This window comes from Balaenoptera acutorostrata, chromosome 15 (genome assembly GCF_949987535.1).
Source record: "Balaenoptera acutorostrata chromosome 15, mBalAcu1.1, whole genome shotgun sequence".
Classification (NCBI taxonomy): domain Eukaryota; kingdom Metazoa; phylum Chordata; class Mammalia; order Artiodactyla; family Balaenopteridae; genus Balaenoptera; species Balaenoptera acutorostrata.
This window is the reverse complement of record NC_080078.1, coordinates 3009920-3026915: the sequence shown is the minus strand read 5'-3', so window position 1 is coordinate 3026915 and position 16996 is coordinate 3009920. Positions and strand designations below refer to the sequence as shown.

General features: G+C 53.1%; 1 protein-coding gene across 8 annotated transcripts in view; it reads right to left on the bottom strand.

Annotated features, from left to right (window-relative positions):
- SDK1 (sidekick cell adhesion molecule 1) overlaps positions 1 to 16996 on the bottom strand; it is an 838709-nt gene that overhangs the window by 219916 nt on the left and 601797 nt on the right. For all 8 annotated transcript variants that reach the window (XM_057528493.1, XM_057528492.1, XM_057528494.1 and 5 more), the window contains exons 6-10: positions 16145 to 16256; positions 15282 to 15472; positions 6447 to 6530; positions 2854 to 3048; positions 120 to 236 (exon numbers count right to left, since the gene is read on the bottom strand). In XM_057528493.1, coding sequence (XP_057384476.1) covers positions 120 to 236; positions 2854 to 3048; positions 6447 to 6530; positions 15282 to 15472; positions 16145 to 16256 — 699 coding nt within the window. The remainder of the gene's footprint in view (positions 1 to 119; positions 237 to 2853; positions 3049 to 6446; positions 6531 to 15281; positions 15473 to 16144; positions 16257 to 16996) is intronic.

The following is a 16996-nucleotide window of genomic DNA, read 5'->3' as shown; positions in this document are numbered from 1 at the left end:
CTCAGTCAATGGTTTTTTACTCTTTACCGAACGAATGAGTGAGAATAACAAACACAAGGCGGGGCCGCTGGGCTCGCTTCCTGCGTTGGCCGCGCCCTCCAGCAGGTGCGAGCGCCTACCTCTCCTCCACGCGATGGCCGGCCTGGGAGCCCCGGACACCGCACAGCTCAGGACGGCTGTCGCCCCGTCGGTAACCGTGGTGTCCGCCGGAAGCTGGGTGAAGGCTGGGGCGACATCTAGGCAGAGGAGGTGAACAGTGAAACACTCAGTGCGTCGTCCCTTGGAAACGCTCAAGCCAGCCTGGTGGAGTCGGCCACCTGGGCTTTTACAGAACTAATCACAGAGATGACTGAGCGATAAAAAATGAAAACCTTTCAGCAAGACTACAGCCCTCCACTACCCATCTCCCAGGAAGCACCTATCTTTGTTTACAGCCTAAAGAGAAATACGGTCTCGTGACGTAATGGACACACAAGTGGGGAAGAGCAGGAAGAACTGTTTCTGACCAACGTTAAAGAGGAGAGAGATGTTTATTTAGATAAATCAAACAAGCTGCTTTCATTATGTAAAAAAAATAGAAAAAGCTCATTTCTGAATATCCTACATCGCCCTGAAGATGACACTTTGACACTTCCTAGGATCCGTTCTGAAAGTTAAAACAACCAGATTCCAAGGGCTTCAGAGAAGAATTCCTGGGGGGAGCGTTGGGTCTTCCTGTTCACGGGGGACCGCCCGGGCCTCCGGCTCCAGCAGCCCCGAGTCAGAGCCAGGAAGACAGAGGCAGCTCGGGCCGGCTTCGGGGAGGGCTCCGCTGGCTCTGCACTACTTCGCGAAAGATTAAGCCGGAACCCCTGAGTCCCAGCCGTGACCCTCGTCGCCCAAATCCTGTGTAGGGGCCCCTGGGGTGCCTGGGCCCATGCCCCCGGGGCAGAAGCGGGCAGGCCCAGTGGACCCCGGGGCAGCCGCCCGCCTCTGCCCTCCCTCCCCGCTGGGCATCCACCTCTGGTGCGAACCCCGGGACGACCTGGGGGCCCCCACTGGTCTCTTCTCATCCCCTCATTGTCACCCCTACACCAGGTGCGGAGGCCCTGTGAAAGCTTCGGACGACGCCCGGCCAGTGCCCACCTCAGAGTCGCGAAGGCCCCGCTCGCCCGTGCTCGTCGTCAGCGCCCTTTGTGCCGCACACACCGGGGCCGGCTTGTCCCCCCACGCGTCTGTCGGGCACCTGCAGCACCCACCTCCGCCGGGGCTCTCGCCTCTCCAAGGCTCCGCAGGGCAGGCCCCTCCCCACCTGCAGGCCTCACTCCAGTAAGAACCTCTCAACTCAGAGAACCCACCCCGCCCCGCCCGCCCTCTAAAGGGGCTTCCCTGGCCGCTCTGGGCCTCGCCTAGGCTTCCTCTGTGGGGCCCTCACCGCCCTCTGCCATCTCTCCCCTCCCCCAGGACCCTCCGTCCTGGAAGCACGAGAACCTCTTCTTCACTGCGTCCTCTTAGCTCTGTCCCCGAGCCTCACGGGCCCAGAGTAACTGACACAGGTGCTCAATAAACGTTTGTTAAGTGAACAAATAAATATTGATTGTTTTACACACTATTTTTCTTTCATCAAAAGTACTTTAATTTAAAAAAAAAATCCATTTTGCCAAACCCTGTACTTACAAAACAGATATGCAGCATTATCACGATCACGTATTTATTTGTTCACTCTCCAGTTGTCATGGTAACCAGGTTAAGTTGCACTTTCATTTAAATTTCCAAACCGATCCTCCTAAGAACCCTGTGAACTGGGCTGGGTTGGTTCCATTTTGAAAAGAAAACTGAGGCTGAGAGAAATCAGGTGATCTGCCCGGGGTCTCCCCCGAGAGCAGGGTCTGCGAACCACCAGCCCGGGCCAAATCCAGCCCGTCCCTGCTTTCGTAAACGGAGTTCTGTGGAATAGCCACGTCTGCTCAGAATCGTGTGTGCTGCCTGCAGGCTACGACAGCACGGTGAGGAGGAGCAAGAGAAACCACGGCCTTCAAAGGCGAAAACAGGCACCACCCGGCTTCTCACAGAAAAAGCCTGCCCATCCCTGCCCTACAGCACCCTGGCCCACGATTCCAAACAGGCTTAAATAATGCTAATGGATCAAAACTCAGTTTCTGGCTCAAGTCCTCAGTATTATTTCTGCTGCTTGAAGTGATACTGGTTTCCTAAGCTCCACAACGCAGGGGAAATTTGACCCCCGGCCAAGATTGGAGGAAATGACCCCTAGTTTACCAAAACATATGCATGAATATTTCAGGATTGGGTCGGTCCCTTCCTAGTTCTGGCTGACAAGAGCCACTGGCCACGCACACGCTGACCAGTTTGCTTTCTCTGATGGCTCTCAGCATTGTGCTTCCAAAAGGGCAGACGTGAGAGGTAGAGTTCCCTAATCACTAAACTCTACTTCATTTTAGAAGAACAACATTATGACTATGGGAGATTAAAGAGAAAACCCACAAATATAATACAAACCTTTACCTTTACTTTATTTTTCAGAGTGCCAAAGTATTTCTGTTACTGGGACAATAAAAGAAAGTCACAAAAGTAGTACAATTGTTCGATAAAACTAAAATAGAGAATGAATATAAAAAATGGAAAAAAGGTCAAGAGAAAAGGACTAGGGACGAGGTGCTCACTTAACAGTCTTTCTAGTTCCGTCCAGAAAGGTGGGGGTTTGTCCCTATGTCTCAATAAAGCAGCGTGTTCAAGGGCTGGGGAAATCAAGGCTCCAGAGGGCCAGGGAGCTCGGGCTGAACAGACACTGGCATTTTCTGACATGTCCATGGGCCGAGGACTGGGAAGCCCGGCTCTGCAGGGCGTAGTACTCACTGGTGACGTCCAGGTAGGTGTAGGTCTGGACCTCCCCGCCCTCGTTACTGGCGAAGCACTGGAAGATTCCTGAGTCCTCCGGACGCAGCTTGTGGATGCGCAGGCCTCCACTTGACAGCACTTGGTATCGAGGGTTCTGGAGCTTGTTGATGGAGACCGCGTCCTTGAACCACCGGAGGGTGGGAAGAGGGGCCCCTGGGTAGAAGTGAAACAAAAATCATTAAGTTTCGAGAATTCCTTACGTGAGGACTAAATGGCGGTATTTCAACCGGCATTTTCTCATCTAGTCGTCCCTCCAAGCACCCCGTGAGGCGTCATTTTTCTCATCGTATGTGAAGATGGGGAGGGAGAGGCCCGAAGGGAGCGGCGTGGGGCGGCTGCAGACCCTTCCGGCTCTTCCCACGGCCCGTGCTCTTGCCCAGACGGTTCTGGCTGCGACTGACCTCAGACAGGGCTGGGAGGAAGGTCTCTGCACTCGGGCTCGGGGAAGGGTCACCAGGCGGAGACAGTGGGCCCCCTCCCCCCGCCGACTGCGCCACTGGGCAGAGCACTCAACCCCTCCATGTCCCTGTAGGGAGCAAGGGTCACAGCGGCCTCAAAGGTGGCCGTGCAGGGTAACTGGGTCAGGATCTGGGTCCCGCCTGGGGCCCGGCCCATGGCGCGAGCTCAGGGGACGGCACCGCTCGCTGCTCCGCGTCGCAACTAACGCAGCACTAACGCGCGCCGCCCTGGCAACGCCTCCGTCCAAGGAGCGGGCTATCGCTGACCACCCGCGCGTGCGCTGTGCTGGGGGAGCGATTGCTTAGGGAAAGGCATAAGCACAGGAGATGCATCTGGTGCAGGCTGAGGAGACACGAGAGGTCCAAGCTGGGGCTGCAGGAAAAGTCACCTTGGCCCCTGAGACCAGCGCGGGTGCAGCAGATGAGGAGGAGGGTGCAGGGCGCCCCCAACCCTGTACCCAAGAGCGGAGTGAGCCGAGATCACAGCCAAGACTTCGACCAAGAGGGCGAGGGTCACGCGGAGGCTCCGTGCCCAGCTGCCCCGCCTGGGTGCCCCTTCCTCATCCTGATGATGTTACAGGGAAGACCCAGGCCTCCAGGCTGTGAGACTGGAGCTGCTCGCGGTCTCGCCACCTACGCCTCCGGCGTAGGCAGCGGACGAGGTCACTGGGGCAGAACCCAGGTTGGCGACGAAGGGACTGTCCTTAGCCTGGGAGCACGAGGGCCTCTGCTGCTCGTCCCCCAACTGGGTGTGGTCAGTGCAGGTAACCAGGCGGTGACGCACTGTCTCCTGGTGGCCTCGCTGCGTGGGACACACCGGGCTCCTCCTCTTGGTGGCTTTTCCGGGAGCCTTGGGGAACCAGCTGAGGGAAGACTGCTTCCGTTCTCCTTCTTCCTAAACTTGAGCAGGGTCAGGTTACCCAGGGGGGTAGACAAGAGAGCCTGTCCAAGGAACGAGACCACGGCACTCAAGACAAGAGTTCTGGGCTCTGGGGGGCACAGTGTGTTTGTTGTGGCTCTGCGGGAAGTGCAGAACGTCTGGGCTTATTTCTAGATCTCAGATGGCGCTGTGCCTCAGTTTCCCTAATTAGAAAATGAATTTCAATAAAATATCTTGATGTGATTCATGTTGAAAGGCACACGCAAATCCCTTGACTTAAGATGCTATGTAGGTATAAGATGTCTTCTTTAATAAATGAAGTTAATGTCGTGGAATATTTCAAGAGAATGTATTCTCAGATTCTGTTCTTTGCCTAAATTATGTTTCCTGTCACTTTTCATTAAATCAGGAAATTAAAAAAAATCCATTGCAAGGTAAAAGCATAAGCAATCCACGTAAAATCTCATAATAGCAATTACATGATGTAGCTTTCATAAAGAATAACCACTTCGCATGCTGCTATAGTTGCATTGTCAAAAGAAAGAAGTAAATTATATGATGGCAAGGCAAGGCTGAAAGACCCGTTCAGTGTATATTTATAAGCGTGTACTTAACAAACAGTTTACTCTGCAGAAGTCATGCCAGAAAAGCAACCTCTTGTCAAGGGGAGAGCCTAACATTGTCATTTATTGAAAAATAATTGTTAGTGTATAGGGAACTAGGAGTATTTCTATTTTGGGGCAATTTAATGTCATAAACAGAAATCTTATCCCCACAGTATTGCAGATTCTCGTTTCTAAAATATAAGCACTCTAAATATTTTGTAGCTTCACTTTCACAGAGTTGTTGGCCTTAAAAAGCAGGTGTTTATAGGGAAGAGAGAACAATGCAGTCACAGTAAGGCAAAGAGTTCCACTTGAAATTCACAGGACTCCTCTCATTGCTGTCTTCTCCCGCCCTGAGCCCGAGCAGCGGAGAAGAGAAGCAGAGCAGGGGTGGAGACTGCACCCTGGGAGCTGGCGGGACTGGGAACCAGAACCACTAAGGAAATGACGCTTCCGGGCGGCAGCAGCTGTTGCAGAGGCTCCGTGGATGGAGGGGAGGGGAGGGGGCTCCTGGCCGGACGCCCCTCCCTACGCTGAGCCTCAGCACGGTCCTGAGCGGCACTCCCACTCCTTCCCAGAAATGGAAAGTGACCTGCAGATCGGTGGTATCTGTTCCGAGTCCCAGGGCCTTGGCTCTCAGGGTCCAGGCTGAAGCACTGGCTTTGGAGCTGGTGCCTGTGGGTTTGGATCCCGTCTCCACCAACACGTGGCCCGAGGCAGGCCGCCTGTCCAGGGCTCAGTGAGCAACGCCCTGGCGCCAGACTGCAGGCGGAGCGGAAGGTGTCTCCTTCATTGTCCTGACTGCGCCTTGAGCGCGTTACTTAGCTTTGCTTCTTAAGGGGTGTTTTCCCATGTATAGAGGGACGTAACGATCTCTCTCTTACGCAGCTGTCCTGAAGATTCACAGAACTGTTACGAATCCTCACCCGCCAAGCTCTTAGAAGAAAAACCTCACCCTTAAGATGAACAGGTGTTAACATAAAGGGTCCTTTTCCTCACTTGACAATCTCCAGAGGACTCGTGAAGTTTTGTTTATGAAATTGCCGTGGAGAGCCTGTCTCTGTTGGGGCGTTTAGCGTAACTACTTGCATGTTGGCCACGAAATGGGAACAGTGGGCAACGAGGGTTCCAGGCTCTCGGGACGAGAGGTAGAATTCCCTGAGTGACAAAGGGAAAGTCGACTCAAAGCTGAAAGGAAGGAAAAACAGAAGATTTCCTATCCAAGAAGTTAAAACAACCTCTCTTCTCTCAAGTGGGCGTAGCCACCAGTCCCGCTCACCCCATGGATGAGAATGAACTTCCGGCCCCAAGTCTTAGGGGTCGCACGCTTGCAGAATCAGAGCCTTTGAAGGGAGTCAAGGGGACAGGACTTCGTCTCTCTCTGTTGGGATGGACAGGGTAAGGCCTCCTTGCTGTTCCCTTGGGGAAATATTATTACCCCTGCTTTGCAGGTTACACGCCCAGCAACTGAGTTCTACTGCACGCCAGCGGCCCCGTTTCTAATCGTCACAGTCCACCTGTCGCTATCCAGAGGACGGCTCTGCCCTGGAGATGCCACTTCTGTTCCTCCACCACGTCGCTGCTTGCCCTGGTGCTCCCCGAACTCACCCATGGCTCCACACGCGACGTCCACGGTTTCTTCTACTTCCACTAAAATCCGGCTCTCGGGTTCCTCGGTAAAATACGGTGGCTCTTTAAACCAGAAAAAACCAAAACAGCCCGTAAGCCGAAGAGGTATATTTCAGAAGACCCTTACAGCCTACAAGAGTTTGAGCTCCTTTTAAAAACTATTTTTGAAAACTTCATTAGTTACCGTCGTGCACACAGACTCAGAATTCGGTGCGTAGAGGCCAAAGGCAATTTATAGTCTAAGGTTTTGGAAAGCAAATTACTACTCAGGGCAATGGCTACTTTTCAGTTTATGGCCTTGAATAATGGAATATCTTAATTCGCATTTTAGAAGGACTATCCCATGAGGTTCATAAAGGTTTATATTTACAGCACAGTATTTTATAGTCTAGTTTGCTTCAGTATCTAAACTAAACAACAACTCAGGAAGCATGTCAAATAAAGCACCACAGACAGGCACCCGGCCTGTTTCAGGGAACAGGGCAGCCTATTAACATATTTTTTAAAGTCTTAGCAGTTCTTCTTCTCCAAAATATAGATTTAATACTTCAGTGGAATGCAAAATTATAACTAAGAGAAGAAAGAAAATGGGCCTCTCATCCATCTTCAGTAGCAAAGGAAACCCAACCACTTGCATATCTCCAGACACCCTGCTAGCCCGCCTGTTCAACAGCAAAAAAAGCAGTGGTTGTATTAAACAATGAATTTCCTTGGAGACTAAACTGCAATATTTTTCTCAGTTTATTCAGCAGGAATTCAACGGTGGCATGGCCAAGTTGGAGGAGTATTAAGGTAGTAGTGATTTCATTATCATGATAACAAAGGGCCGTTGTATTCACTTTCCGTGTCATAATTTCCAGGCGCTGTCTTCCAGAGTGGTTTATTTCCACTGTAATTGTGTTGAATGTGGATACTATAGCTTGGCCTGCCTCTTGTATTGACTATATCTTTAAAACAGGGTGGGACCTAAAAGACGAAAAAGAGAAATGAAAACTTAGCATTTCAAGGAGATGATTAAGGAGACAAGGCTGAAGGCTCCTCACTGGAAGCGGTCAGGTATCAATCCTGCAATAACCTGCATCGCTCAAGCAGAAACAATCTGCTGAAGGAACCAGTCTGGCTGAGGCCACGGCTGCAAATTCACTAGACGGAGGCAGATTCTCCACTTAGTTGTGTGTGTGTAGAGACCAGGCCTCAAGAAATACTGCAGAGAGCCCATGTCTCTTTTTCAAGCTGGTCTTCATCGTACACTGCTGCGTGCACACTCATGCGTGCACATTCAGCCGCGTCTCCTGCGTCCATAACAACGACAACAGCGTTGCTTATGCTCTAACTACACAGCAGAGGCACCCTGCCAAGGCCCTGGTGTGCAGGTCACGCCCCATTTTCATCAGCAAATGCTGAAGTTGATATCTACCCTGTGGTCTGGTTAAAGGGATGTGAGGGGAAAGGAAAAGAACTAAGCTAAAGCATCAACATCTGCTATGACGGATTACAGTTTTCCTTTCTTAACTTACACATTTTATTTTGAGATCAGTGGAGAGTCCCACGCATTTGTAATAAATAATAGAGATCTCTCGTGTCCTTTACTCAGTTTCCCTCAGCGGGGACATCTTGCAGAAACTATAGTCCAACCAAGATACTGACAGGGAAACGTGTAGTCTGTTGTATTCAACGTCCCCCCCCCCCCGCCCCCCCGTCTTGGTTGTACTCGTGTGTACGACTCGTGCAGGTCTGTGCACCCACACCACGGTCAAGATGCAGAACGGGTCCACCACCACCAGCCTCCTCCACGCTGCCCTTCTGTAACCATGCCCACCCCAAGGTCCCATCGTGAACCTCTGGCAACCACGCATCTGCTCTCCATCTCTATAATTCTGTCCTTTCAAGAATGTTACATAAATGGAATGATACAGTATGTAACCTTTGGAACTGGCTTTTTCCACCCAGCATACTTCCCCCGAGATTCTTCCAAGAGGAGTCACACTTTGGTGGGAAGAATCCATACCTATAGATGCTCAACATCTACAGGGCCAGACAATTCCCGAGGTGCTGATTGCGGGTGCTGTTGGGCACCCTGGCCGACGTCCCGGGGCTGCGCTCCCTTGCCCTGCAGTGCCCAGGTCTTCCCCAAGTGCTGGGGGGGAAGCCCCCAGGGCCAGAGACAACGGGCCCCCCTCACATGGTGACCTGAGGCTGGACCGAGCTGACTGAAGGCCCGGCTCTGGGACTGCAGGTGCCTTAGGGACCCCCGGGCCTGCTCAGGGCGGCTCCTCCGCGAGCGCCGTCATCCCCGCCCGGCCAGTTCCCCGGGGCGCCCGGCACGGGCTCACGGCTCTGTACCCTCTGTGGCCCTGAGCTCAGGGCCGCCAGGCTCCCTGGGGCGTCCCGTCGGGCGGCCTGCCAGAGCTGGCCAAGCGCTGTCTGTCTCCTCTGCAGCCGACACCCAGGCAAGTTTTAGTGGCTGGAGCCAGGAGGCCAGGTCTGCTCACTCATTTACTGATTCTCCTGCGTTTTTCAGAAAGTCTTCCAGGTGCTGAGCGCTCAGAGCAGCCGCGGGGCTGCCGAAGCCCTCACAGGCCCACGCGGCTTCCGACGGTAACGTCATCTCTCCCACATCCACGTGTTACCACTCCTCTCCCTGCTGACCCCGTATTCCAACCCAGCTCAACAGCGCCCTCAGCTACTTCTGTGAACAGTTGCCTATAAGGAGAACAGTGGGGGAAAGTACCGGGTGTACCAGCCAAGAAAGACTGAGGTGACTGGTGGGGAAAACCTGCTATGGACGAGTCATCCCCGCTGTGGACTTTTCAACCACTTAATCTTCAAAGGGCAAGTGCGCGTCTTAGCTAATCAGCAGCAACTCTGTCTGGAAAGGGTACCCTGCCAACGCAGGCGCACACTAGACTTTCAAAGATTTATGGCAATTGCAGCCGATAAAACCGGGGACTGAAACTAACACTTTGACCTCTTTTGAAACAATACGAAGCCGTCAGGAGAACGTTCTCATCCCGCGCGACACTGGCGTGTTAAGGATAGGCCAGCCACGCAGGCTGTCATCCACACACCCTGGGGGCCGCGGGCAGCTCCTCCCGTCAGCACAGCAAGCCTCCAGCCCCCCGACCTCACGGCTGGAGGCAGGGCTACCTCCCAGGCAGCCCCCAAATTAGGATCCCTCAGGCTCTCCTGCCCTTGATGCTGGGCTTTGCCTCCTGCACCATCCACCCCCCAACCCCGGCTCACGGCACAGCCCGGAGATGCCCTCTCTGCCGTCTGCCCTTCTCCCAGAGCGACCGTCTCGGGAAGTGGCAGAGCCCGTGGTGCGCCCTTGACTCGCCACCGTCGTCCACACTTGGGTGCCTTTGCCCACTGGGGTGGGCAGAATGCCCCCAGGAGACGTCCACCCCCAATCACCGGTACCCTGTGAACATGCTATGCTACGCGGCAGGGGGACTCTGCTGATGTGACTGAGGTCATCGATCTAAAAATGGGGAGATGATTTCAGAGCAGCTGGGCAGGCCCAATCTCATCACAGGGACCCCTAAGAGCAGAGAACTTTCTCCAGCTGGCCGCGGGAGCGACGGTGGGAGCGACGGCAGGAGAGGATGTCAGAGATCCGCGGTGTGAGGAGGACTCGGCCAGCTGCTGGCTCTGAAGGCGAAGGTGGCCGTAGCCAGGGATGCCGGTTGTCTCCAGAACCTGAGAAAGACCCACCAACAGCCAGAAAGGAAACAGGCCCAGTCCCACAACCGCATGAACTGGATTCTGCAGCCCCTGGGTGAGCCGGGAAGTGGATCTTCCCGGGGCCTCCGGAGAAGAACCCAGCCCAGCCACAGCCTTGGTTGCAGCCTTGGGAGGCCGGGAACCGTGAGGCGACACATCTGTCTTATTTTAAGCTGTTGAGTTTGTGGTCCTTTCTCACAAGAGCGACACAAAGGCCGTCACTGGTCCTGGCTCCTCCCCGTGGACCAGCCTTTCTCAAGTCGCCTCGTTGGCAAATTCAGACCAATCTTCAAGGCCAGTCCTCGTGTTCCTTCTCCAGCAGAGGCTCCCTGCCCTCCTCGGGCTGGGTCTGCCCCACCCACGTACCCCCTGGGACCGATGACCCACATCTGTGTGACGCAGCCACCACGCTGGCGGCTGCTTCAGGGAAGGGCGTGGCTTCGTCATCTCTGTGTTTTAGCACCTGCCATCATCTCTGGGAAGACACTTAGAAACCGCCCACTGGAGAAGAGAGAGAGGAGACGCCCACAGACTTTAGGACCCCGAAACTCCTTCAGGGGCGGAGACGCATCTAACTCGTCTTCATCCCACCCAGGCTGGTGCTCCCGCTGGGTGCCTGGCACGAGCTCTGCGCTGGTGAATGACAGGCGGTGAGCGGAGAAGCAGAGGATGGCGGGGGAGCCTGGAACTGGACGGCGTGTGGAAGAGTTCACACCCTGCTCCCCAGACAGAATTCCTGCTCACCTCGGGGCGCCAGGAGCTGCCCATGCTGCATCCAGGAGCAAGTCACCCCAGCATCGTCTGAGGTTTGTCTCACACGACTTTTCCTTTTGTTTAAGGAATAGTTCTGTAATAGCTCTTTTCTGAGCTTTAATCAGTGATAAGATGCCATACGGATAAGTTCTACAGTTGGTGACAGGATGCCGATAATTTGGGTGCTTCTACTATGGGTCGTATGTGAAAACTATAAAAAAGACATCTTAGGCTTTTCTTACACCGATGTGACGAGTTACCAGGCAGGAGCTCTGTAGATATCCGGGAGGAGAGGACTAGGCCCCCTGCAAGGTTCTCTTCCGGCCCGAATTGCCGCGAAAGCCCCTCCCTGCCAATCCCAGGGGTGCCCCCTCACCCCCTGCCTTGCGAGGGTCTTAGCACTCACTGTGTGGAACCATAACTGCCGCGTGAAGGGACCGCCTTCCGCATAATAAGACCCTGGACGCCGGGACCAGCACAGCATCGGGGGGGCCGACCAGTAAAGACCTCTGTATCGAGCGGAGGGAAGGAAGGAAGAGAACAAGGAAGGGAGGAAGGAATCTGTGTTGCAAACAAACATCTAAGGGATGGTCAGTCTCAGCTCTAGGAGAGCAGCTTCTCAGCTGCGGCACTGCTATCAGCAGAGAGGTGTCACAGGTAACTTGTTATTTTAATAGTAGTTCAGATATTGGGGCTTCTGCGTGATGCATGTATAAAAAATCAGAAGAGACCTGAGGTATCCAGAGAAAGCTCTGTACAACTGCCATGCCCACCCACCCGAGTTTCTGAGCGGGGGCTGAAGGAGGCATCGCGGCTCGGGCAGGACACGCGTACACGTGGCCGCGCTGTGCGTGGGACCAGATCCGTCAGTCTGGACGGAGGCTGAGACGTTGCAGCATTGGTAAGAGGCGTCATCGTTTTGTTTACACCCAAGAAAGAAGAAATGCTTCCGTGGGTTGTGAGGTACATCCTGATTTCGGAGGCTGCAAGCGTGGAACATGTGTCATGTCACCGCTGTAGGTAAAGCACTAAGGGTGACGTGTGTCACCGCGGAGTCCTACCAACAGCTCCCAAAGCTGCCATTTCAGTCCTTCCGTGTCCGTTACTTCATACGATCCTCACAATACGAGCCGGAATCATCTTCTGCAGCATCCACATTTCACAGACGTGCACGCTGAGGCCCCCAGAGGCCAGCAAGTGGTGCAGTGAGGACCTGGGCGCAGCCCCGCCTCCAGAGCCTGTCCCATCACGCACGGAGCATCAGTGACCCCTCGAGTGTCCACTCTCTGCAGGACAACAGCTGGCAGAGCGTCACTCCTCTGCCTGGTGCACAGTCTGAGAGGTCACAGAGGCAAGTGGTGACCACTGAGGGAGTCCTGAGGGACATGCGGATCCACAAGGCAGGTAAGGTGGGACCCGGGCGGGAAAGGCCATTCATCCTAAGCACAGGTGCTCGGGGATCTGAAGGGCGACGGTCCAAGTCTTGGGTTGGCCTCCCTGAGAAGCAGACCTTAGACAGGGTTCCCTGCCCGTGGTTTATTTGGGAGGCGATGGGAACACCATCAGGAGGGCGGGAGGCCGGCTGAAAAAGAGCACGTTACCAAGGCAGCTTCCGCTGTAGGTGACTGAGCTTACGCCGCCGGGAAACTCTGGAGGCCAGTGAAGACCACAACCTCCAAGTTACGTCCCCACCTCAGGCGTGAGGAAGCTTGGCCGATGATACTGCGGTCCACATGGTGCTGGACTCACGCACGCCGGGGGGTGTGGATGCCAGCATTTCCAACCTGTCACACGGCGGGTGCCCTGGCCTCACCCTGGGGCAGCCCTGGCTCCAGAGGCCAGGGGACGCAGTCAGGAAACGGGCCCTGAGGCGCCTGCCTCATCGCGTGGGGTGTGCGGTGTGTGGGCAGGTAAGGAAACGAGCGGTGAAGCGACAGCCGCAGACCCACCGCAGGGCAGGTGGAGGAGACCGTGGACCACCAAACCCAGGAGGCCGCTTTCCCTGCCGTGTGCAGAGTCGCGTGTGTGACGCCGTCTGCAGTCAGACCCGAGCTCCTGTTTAAACCTCAGAAATTAAGCAGTGCAGCAGCGGAGTTGACAGGTGGGCTGAACAGCCTGTCTTGTCTCATCAGTAAGAAACAGGAGTAAATGGAAGCCAATCTGTGTCTGCTTTCTTTCATCTGCATGTTCATATCGATAGTTCACCGCACGGTCCCACCAGTGACAGGGCCGTGGAACCGGGACCAGGGTTTCCTGGGGATCCCTCCCTCCATGATCGCCGGGCTTGGGGCTATAATCTCCCAAATCACTCTGAATTGACAGAGGCTCTTGAGGGCTTTCCCAGGATGATTCAACCACAAAATCCTACCTGTCACAGCAAATTCTTATGAATAAACGGGATTTAAATGAACAGCATAAAGGTACACGAGTGTGTCTGTGTACCTTTAAAAGCCAGAACACGGAGAGATGGCAACTCAGGAGAATACAGAAACAACCTGCTCTGGAATCCAGATGGAAGTGCAAAACCCAAGTTCACGTGACAGATTTAAAATTTTTTTTTCAATAGATTTATTTATTTATTTTTGGCTGCATTGGGTCTTCGTTGCTGTGCGCAGGCTTTTTCTAGTTGCGGCAAGCAGGGGTTACTCTTCGTTGTGGTGCACCGGACTTCCCATTGCGGTGGCTTCTCTTGTTGCAGAGCACGGGCTCTAGGTGCGCAGGCTTCAGTAGTTGTGGCGCACGGGCTGTAGAGCACAGGCTCAGTAGCTGTGGCACACGGGCTTAGTTGTTCCGCGGCATGTGGGATCCCCCCAGCCCAGGGCTCGAACCCGTGTCCCCTGCATTGGCAGCTGGATTCTTAACCACTGCACCACCAGGGAAGCCCTTAAATATTTTAAAAAGGGAATTATAATGGAAACAAACGTTCTAGTTTACAGGGAGATAAATTTCTTCTCTTGCTTAAATTACCTTGAAATGTTTTAACACGATATAGTCCTGTCTGCTGGAGATTTACACGTTTACAATTTTAATTTGGGTTCAATCTATAATGCGCTGTGCTCATGTAGCTGTAGATCACCCCTGACAGAAAGGTCCTCGCCGGGAATGGGGATGGGGTATTGACATCTCTAAGTGTGGATGAGAAAGGGAGCAGAGAACCAGCTCTGATCCCTAGTGGAGAATCAGCAATGATTTGTGACTCAAAACCTGCCTTCTCTGATGCTTTTAAAATTCGTGCACATCTTTCAGAGGGGCTGACAGGTTTGCATCACTTGAGTTTGGCAGTCATTTTCAGGCCACAGAGCCGTTTCCTAATGATTTAAAGGAATGTGACACACTCAAGGCAAACTGCCTTTTATGCAGCATTTCTTCACACTCTTGCTAATTTTTTATGAAAACACAAGCTTTTAGTTTTCCTTAGTTTGCAAAGTGGCAAACTGCAAAGTATGTTACGTGAGGGGCGATTGCTCTCAAAGGGCTTTCTGCTTATGTGATCCTTCCTGTTCTCCATCTGCCTTGTTTGGATTGAGAGGAGAGAAGCAGAGATTCTCCCACCTGGAGTGGACCCTGAAGGCACCTCTCATCAGCAGTGGCCACTAGACAGGTCACTGTGACAGTGACCACAGCCACTGCAGAGGCCTAAACGTATTATAGCAGCTGAAGAGACGAGAGAAATAAAGGCCTTTGCCTCACAATTTAATGTAATCTTATCATAATCTGAAAATAGACTGAGGATTCCCTTAGTCTGTGTACAATGCACCTTCCTAAACATCGAGATTTCCCAGCATTTAGAGCAGCTCAAATGTGCCTAATTTTGTCTCCTTTCTCCCTGGTTTAGGAATAACACATGATTCTAGGAAGCCTCTCTGTTCTCACTTTCTAATTTAACAAAAGGTAACACCCAAGACTTTCTGACTTGCTTCTGGGTCAAAAAATAAAAAAATAATGGTCATAGATTAATCTCTGAACATTGATCATTAACGGCCAAATAAGAGTTATAGAAAAGCCTCATGGCAGAAAGGTCAGCACAGGGAAGTGATAAACATGCCAAGGATTTCGACGCTCTATTTCCCAAGCTTTACGATTGGACGTTTTCAGAAGAACGGTTCTTGGGAGTATTCAGAACATCAACTCTTTGGACTTAATGCATTGATATTCTTGCGAAAGAAGAATAGGCTGAATCTGGGAGATAAACTCAACTTCACTTCCATGTGCTGAGTTAAAAACAGTCGGTGGAACACAGGTGTTAGTTACGTTGTTTCCACGGCCTGGGGTGTGCCGCCGCTCTCCGAGGATGCCCTCCGAGGATGCCGACGCCACCACTCCCAGTTTGAGCCTTACCTACGATAGAAAGGAAGGCTTTGGCGGTGGCGGGCTCGAAAGCGCTCCCTGCCAGCGCCGCCTCGCACACGTACTCCCCGACGTCCGAGGAGGTCGGGGTGCTGACGGTGAGGCGTCTCCCGAAGCTGTGGAGCCCACTGGTGACTCTCACCCCGTTTCTCTTCCAGGTCACACTCAGCTCCTCGACGGGCCTGTGAGAACGAAGGGCTTTAGTGACAGTAACTGTGGATCATGTAGATGGCAATAATAATCATTCTACCAGGAACCATGGTGGGTTGAACAGTGGACATTTAAAAATCAATCCAGATATAACTCTACTCCCTTAAGGCACGCGTCAGCGACACAGGCTGCTCAAGGGCTATTGAGCAAGGATAGCTAATTGCAGCAGCGATGGACCATAAGTGCTAATGATTCCATTTGCTCAGGAAAAGAATGTTTAAAACAAATACTGCTAGGGGACACGCTACATGGGAGGCGTGATCACGGGGACTCCATTCCGGAGCGACCACTAATGGGGCTGAGAACACCTACGACGACAGAGGAGAAGAGAATTAATTCTTTCCTTTGCACCCAAAGGAGAGCAAAGCTCCTCTCTGCTCCTCAGCCAGAATCTAAGAAGAGACCCTCTACCATGACCCAGAGCTAAAGTAAAAAGCGCTGCTTTCCAATACAAATATTACCTTCAATATAAATACTGCAGAACAAGGCCCGGGACAGGTCAGCACACCCACGTCCTATCTTCCCATACGCACTGTGCCCACAGCCCAGCTGGACGAACAAGGCCACCATTGCTGGGAGAGCCAGCCACACGCAGGAGGTGTTGTCATGGGTTGTTACTCCCCGCGTGGGGGACTGGCACGCACCTGGCATTGGCTATGCATTCCAAGGTGGTCTCACTGGACCCGGCCACCACGCTTCTGTTGCTCGGGGGGATCACGATGACGGGGGCCACGGCTTCAGGCGTGCCAACATCTCCTGTGGCAGAGAGAGCAGAGGCCCGTGGAACTCTCTGAAGTACAGAAGGTATGAGGATTGGAACATGACACGAGAGTCTTGTCGAGCTGCTCTGACAGGGCACCCAGCACCGCGGGACCCGACCCCAGCCCTCGAGGGGCACTCGGTGTGGTCCTGGTCCGCAAACACACGTCCCGCCCAGGGACCATGGGCACCGAGCGCTCCCGCTTCTTCTCCACACATCGTGCCCATAAAGGGCTTTAGACTGCTGTGCATTTTCCAAAATGCTTGCTGACTTTATCAATTTTAGACTTTGCTGATTGAGTTACCTGGTCTACCCACTACTTTCAAATCTGTTCACTTCCACAAATATCTCACGCACCAGGCCCTCTGCTGGGCACGTGTGTGTTCGGAAAGCGGCTGCTCTCTGACTTGGGCCCGAACATGGTCCCCAGAGCAAAGACATCCCATGAACCAAGGGCTCAGTTCCGGGGGTGCATGTTTAATCCCTTCTCTCTGAAAAGTAACTATTCCGACTCCATCTCTGTTGTGTGAGTATCAAACTATAAATAATATAGCTCATACCTCTGGTGACAAGGGAGAAAAAAAACACGAGATGTTTTTGCCGCTTTTGTCTCAAATACAAGTGATACCAAAATTAAACTACGTGTGCATTACTACTGTTTATTTAGGGAAAATGAAGACCGATCAAACATTTCGAGAACAGGACTTTCAGTAAAGGGTGGAGATGGAAGAGGCTG